This window comes from Antrostomus carolinensis, unplaced genomic scaffold (genome assembly GCF_000700745.2).
Source record: "Antrostomus carolinensis isolate BGI_N321 unplaced genomic scaffold, ASM70074v2 scaffold9557, whole genome shotgun sequence".
In the NCBI taxonomy this organism is placed as follows: Eukaryota; Metazoa; Chordata; class Aves; order Caprimulgiformes; family Caprimulgidae; genus Antrostomus; species Antrostomus carolinensis.
This window is the reverse complement of record NW_010326602.1, coordinates 8,874-14,849: the sequence shown is the minus strand read 5'-3', so window position 1 is coordinate 14,849 and position 5,976 is coordinate 8,874. Positions and strand designations below refer to the sequence as shown.

The following is a 5,976-nucleotide window of genomic DNA, read 5'->3' as shown; positions in this document are numbered from 1 at the left end:
GGGAAAGGAAGGCAATGGACTTATCTACTGGAAACTCAGATTCTCTAGTGAAGAGATCATACCCTCATTAATCTGTAGGTGCTTTACCAGAAAAAAGCAGTAACTCAATAATATTCTGTGCACACTTAGTATTGAATGCATTCAAGATCAGGAAAAAAAGGAAAGACATGCAACTTTCACTTAACCACTTTCTGTCTAATTGTTTCATAAGCTGATCCTAATGCTAGTCCTGGCTGCAAAGAGAGGTTAAGAGTAAGGAGAAGACAGTGAAATAACTCTTGCAAGCAACTGTTTGAAGTTATGACTTGTCACCTTTCTCCTTCACCACCTACTCATTTTGCGTGCACCCAGGAAGTTTGTGGCACTGGTGGTAGCTTTCACTCCAATTAAAAAAGTTTGCAGGCTGCATGTGGCAACGGAGATAATGATACACTTCTGTAAACACATCCCAGAGCCAGGAACGAGATCAAAAAGCTCTGCAACAGCTCAGAAAACCTTACGCACAACTTCAGGATTGCAGAAAGGTGAAATTGAACTGAACTGAAAAGGCCAGGAAGCGATCACCAGCAAGCAGCAGATCAAAAACTCCGCCTGTTTGAATGCTCTCATGCTTGGGCTCAGCTCTCTGCAGAGGTATGGAACAGGATTACAGCTTGCAATGCACCTGACTCCATGTCCTTCCCAGTTCTGCCTCTTACCTCCTGCCACACTAGCACAAGAGTGTGGTTTAGAACAACTATCAAAAATCTCTACAAAGAAAAAAAAAAAAAAGGCAAGTTATTCTGATTAACAACTACAAGCTTGTTTCCACTAAAAAAATTTTGGGAGTGGGGTGATTATTTAAAATAAAAATCTGTTACAGAAAAAATAATCTGTAACTGCATTTCATATGTTGATGTTTACTGTTCTCTGTTTTTTCTTTATGGAAAGCTGTTAGGATTTCATTGGTACTGCCATACTTATTTAAACTTCCCTTCTAAATCAAAGTCCTTGCGTTAATAAAACAACAAAAAGAATAAAACCAAAACATTTCAAAATACTAGATGTCATTGTGTCAGGAAATATTGTCAGGGTTCAGAAGTTCTCTAAGTTTTTGTCTGATGTTTCAAAATGACAACCCTTCTCCTCTTCCACCCAATGAATAATTTCAATATTTTCATTTTATATTTCTTCTGAAATCATAATTTTAGCCAACATTAAAGCACAGAGAACCTTAGACACATCCAGAACAATCCTATGTGGGACAACACCTCCCAACATTTAATCCTTACAAGAAGAAAGGCCTCAAGCTAATGTTTAATGATTCAATTACTGTACAATATTATCTCATTTTCCTTGTACTGAAGCAAAAAGAAGGGACAGGCTGTGAAACAGGTTAGACTGGCTACCTGCAAGAGAGTACATTTCATCTGTTTGTCCCTTACAATGTGGTAGATGGGGAGAAGTAGAAATATTATGGTCTTCTAATGTGCTTTCATACATCAGTGAAATCTCTGATCACCTCACAGGCATTCCCCCTATCCCAACCATCTGGGAATAAAAGTGGGTGTAAAAGCAGGTCACCTGCACCAAAGATACAAAATTCCAGCCTTTTCTTAAAACCCTAGAATGAGTTTCCAGAGGAGGAGAAAAATTGATTCCAAGTTTCTTGAGTTCCTGGTTAGCTCCATAATCAGGTGCCACCTTTATTCTCCACAGAAGTTAACAGACTGTAGGAGTCTAAGACCTGGAATCCCTCTCACCTTAACAGAGCTATATCTTGTCGCCTCTGGAACTGCCACAGAAGACAGGGTAGCACAGTAGGGCTGGCACTTTATTCTCTGATCATTCCATACTTGGAAATCTCCTATTAAATAAAAAACCCTCAAAAAAAAAAAAAAAAAGTATTTTTACATAATTTCAGCCCTTAACAAAATAAAAAGCCCAACTCAGCATTACTATTTTTACCTCATCTCCACTTAAAAAAGTTATCTATGATTTGGAAATTTTATTATCCTCCTGAAAAATACAGAGTCATAGAAACTTCCCTGTTCATTCTGTATGCTCTTCAGCTGAGCAATTTCTCTCTTTGTGGTTAAAGACCTTTTTTCCTTTCTTCATAAGGGAAAGAACATTTATATAAATAAAAATCGCCCTCCATCCCTCAATAACTTTTAATTTACTTTATAAGCAGTACATTCCTAACAGCTTCCAATCAGATACGAAGAGCTGTGGCCATATAATTCAGGAAGCTGGAGGATCAGGTTTGCCCCTTCAATGGCAAAGGAAGGGCTTGTTTCCAGTGAATATCACAAACCCAAACCAGGTAATATTCAAATGCAGAGAACAGAAGGAAAGAGCATAGTCCACACCTGCACTGGAAGGATAATGCTCCAGCCAGATTTCTGACAGGAACAGATTTCTGCACCATGACGTAGAAACCTGAAGAAGTGCTCCCAGAAAGACTGTAGGCAAGGACACCTTGCTACACCTGCCAGCAGAACTTCGATTTGACAGTGGAGTGATTCAAACACTGAAATTACTTATCACAATATCCCAGATTTCTACATCCCTTGTCCTACATTTATCTTACATTGTTGCCCCATCTAGTGGCTACTTGGAGGTTTTGCATAAATTGGAACACAGGCTGCCAGTTACATTACTGGACAGAAATACAATGATACAAGATCAAATCAGTTTTAGGTTGTAAGGAAGCCCAGCCATGAAGCTGAACTTCATGATGAGCTTTAGGATTCATTTAAACAAGAATCTGTAACAGACGGCACATCCAAGCATTTTTGAAACTTTGTTTGGAATTACTAGCTGAATCAGAGAGAAGTTACAAAGCTAGCATCCCTCCTCAAATGATCTCAGGCACGGTTTATGCTTCTTCCTATTAAAATGTAGTGGAGGTAGGGAACATTACTAATCACAAGTGAGATCACTGCTAGCATGCCCCAAATATAACTCCAGAAACTGCCACTATTTGTGACAAGAAGTTCAGTTCTTATGGCTTCTTAGTCCTCAGCTGCTATAGCAAGAACATCTCGTTTTTTAACAGTATTACAGAAGAGCGGCACACGAAACCAATGCAAGATTTGGAGTGTCCTCTTGATATCCATGACTAACCAGTAATCAGCCAGTTAGTAGCAGCTGTAGTCACAGTCCCACTGACTGTGGTGAGTTGAGCATCTTCTACTCCACCAGCTCCAACTAAAGAGGCTCTACCTGCCTACGGGCTGTAGAAAGAAGGAAAAAGAGTCACTATCAAATAAGCTAGTATAGACTTTTCCTAGGCTCAGAAGGACAGCAACTCACTCCCCTCCCAAAGTAACCAAGTGTGAAAGATGTACCAAACAACTCACAACACTACTGCAAGTATTAACACAGTTGCCTTAGAGGACAAGCCTGTACCTTTCCTCCGGACAATGAATTCAAATTTAGCTGGGACCAAAGTATCCAGGCTGATGTTAATGGCATTCAGTCCTGCATCCTTCAGCCGGGGCAGCAGTCTGGTTAAGTTGATCCCGTTGGTTGTGACAGCAATGGTTTTCAGCCCTTCTAGCTTGTACAGCTGACCTAGGAAAATAAGAAGTAAAAAGAACACTTTAAAAGAAGTAATTCAACTGTAAGCTACACAGAAAACCCCGAAAATTTGCAAACCAAACAAACAAACAAAAAAATCACTGAGGTTGTAAGGAACACATGGACACTTCAGGGCTTCAGCCTTCTTCCAGCTGTATTGGTTTGAGAGACCCATTTTAACACAAATCCATTTCAAAAGGTATGAAAGACAGCAGTTTATTGCAAACAAAACTGATTATAAAGAACACTGAAAATGCACACTAATTTTGTTCTCCATTTCTTAGAGTAAATAGCTACTTTATCATTGGAAAAAGAGCTTTGATTTAGTTTACCTTCTTTTCCTAAGCCTAGCTTTGCAAACTGAATTCTGTGTTCTGCAATAATAATAAGCAGCAAGCCATCCATTTCACACCTGACACCTGAACTAGCTGTGTTTATCTAGCAACATTTATCCTACTGTGCTTTACCAAAAACCAGTTCTAATTCAGAGGTAGCTGTCAGCAGAAGTTACTTTAAACTGCTGAAAGACATACCACATACACTCCTAACCAAACAGAAAAAGGTCAAAGTATTAGACCATTTTAGAGAATCCAAGGCAACAACATCAAAGGGACAAAACACTTGCCCTTGACAACTGAGGTATTTCCATTACCCACAGTGGAAGCCCAGCCAATTCAAGAGGGCTTACACAAGACACTAAAAAAATGGCTAAAAAAAGAAAACCACATAAGAAACAGTTACTATCATGCGACTAAGAGAAAATAGCTGCTTCCTCATAAGCCAAATGCAGAAATCCTCAGCATACCAGATCTCCAGAGGGCAGGCTTTCAAACCTCCAGTGATCAGTACAATAACAAATACGAAAAACCCTCATAAAGCACTTGCAGAAGCAGACACATGGCAAAGTAATTTTATTTTCTTATTTTCCTTCCTCCCTTCTCTCATAGCCTCCACCCTAATTAGTTGAGAAATATCTGAAGAACCTTTACTCTTGAGGAAGCTTTAATTACAGCACAAATATTTCATAGTCCCTTCTTCCCTCCCTATTTACATCTGTTCATGTTGATAAGGGCTTTACTTCTGCTTTATCTCGTTTCCCAGCTATTCTCAAAATACTCTCCCTAAGATGGGCCCAAAACTCTGGAATGGGACAAGCTCGGTCACACCAAAGATGCTGAAGCTTACAGCAGCAGCATTTTGCAACACGATTAGGATTCCTATAAAGACATTTGGAACCTGAGGCTGTAACAAAAGAGCAATCTTTACTAAGAAACAGATTTTTCTGTCATTCACCTCTCAAAATTCCTGACCAGGAATAACTTTTCTTAGAGGATGAGTTCTATTGGCCCAAGTTTGACAAAAATTATTTAACACTAACTACCACTAACAACCTAGTTTTATCAGAGCACAGGACACACACTGCACCTAGAGGATAGCATAAGAGAAAAAACAGCTAGCTGCCATACACGTTTCATTGCTAGAAATGTAAAATTCATAAAGGCATTGAATAAAACCAAAGCCACGCTGCAGCCTAAAATGGAAAAATAAATTTAAAAAAAGTAGCACCAGCTGACTAGTGCAGGAAGCAGCTGTTATCAATGCATCTTCTTCCTCATCAGACAGGAAGAGATTCAGGCAAGGTACTGAAAATACATTAATATGTGGAACCACCTGTAATAACAAATTGGATAGAAGCCAACTGTGAGAAATACGAGATGGAGACTTAACACTAAGACCAACAAGTTAAAAACGACCAGTTAGTACACTCTGCCTTATTTGTGCGACCTAAGAAGTGGAACATTTGCAGTTGCTTGGTTTCTTGGCTTGTTGACCTCTAAATTCAAAAGGGATTAAAGAGATTTCATAACTTGGTAACTCACCTTGTACCTGTATTAAGTCTGTGTGCTGACCTTTGGTCACTGCTTTAGCAACAATCAGCACAAGCAAAGGCAACTGATAAAACTATCAAGTAGAAAAGGAAACAGAACAGATGCTGTAACTCAGCAGCACAAAGCCAAAAGCTTGTATGTCTGGCTCAAGCCATTAAGTAAACTCTTTTACATTTACTTTTTCCTTTAGGATCAGGAACATCTTCTTAAATAGACAAGTTTCTTACATATTTTCCAGTAATTTCCTCAACTGCACTTCTCCTGATTGATTCCAGCAAAGGTATGTGTCTCTTCCAATACATGAAGTAACAAGTCTACCCTGCACCACTTCACTTTTGAAAGGTGTATGTTGCTATAAAAAGTCAACCAACTGCCCGTCCCCCACCCTATGGGAAATCATTTTGTCAGTGGAGATGTGTACTTCTCAGACTAATACTAATAAATAGCTATCACACAGTTTATATCTGATGCTAATTAAACTTGGAGTATCCCAAAGGAGATGGATTCCATATTCCACTATCAG

At 39.1% G+C, this 5,976-nt stretch overlaps 1 protein-coding gene across 1 annotated transcript in view; it reads right to left on the bottom strand.

Annotated features, from left to right (window-relative positions):
- Positions 1–5,976, bottom strand: part of MOCS1 (molybdenum cofactor synthesis 1) — a 19,426-nt gene that overhangs the window by 11,516 nt on the left and 1,934 nt on the right. The window contains exon 3 of the mRNA XM_010171633.2: positions 3,394–3,558. Within this exon, the coding sequence (XP_010169935.1) occupies positions 3,394–3,558 (165 nt within the window). The remainder of the gene's footprint in view (positions 1–3,393; positions 3,559–5,976) is intronic.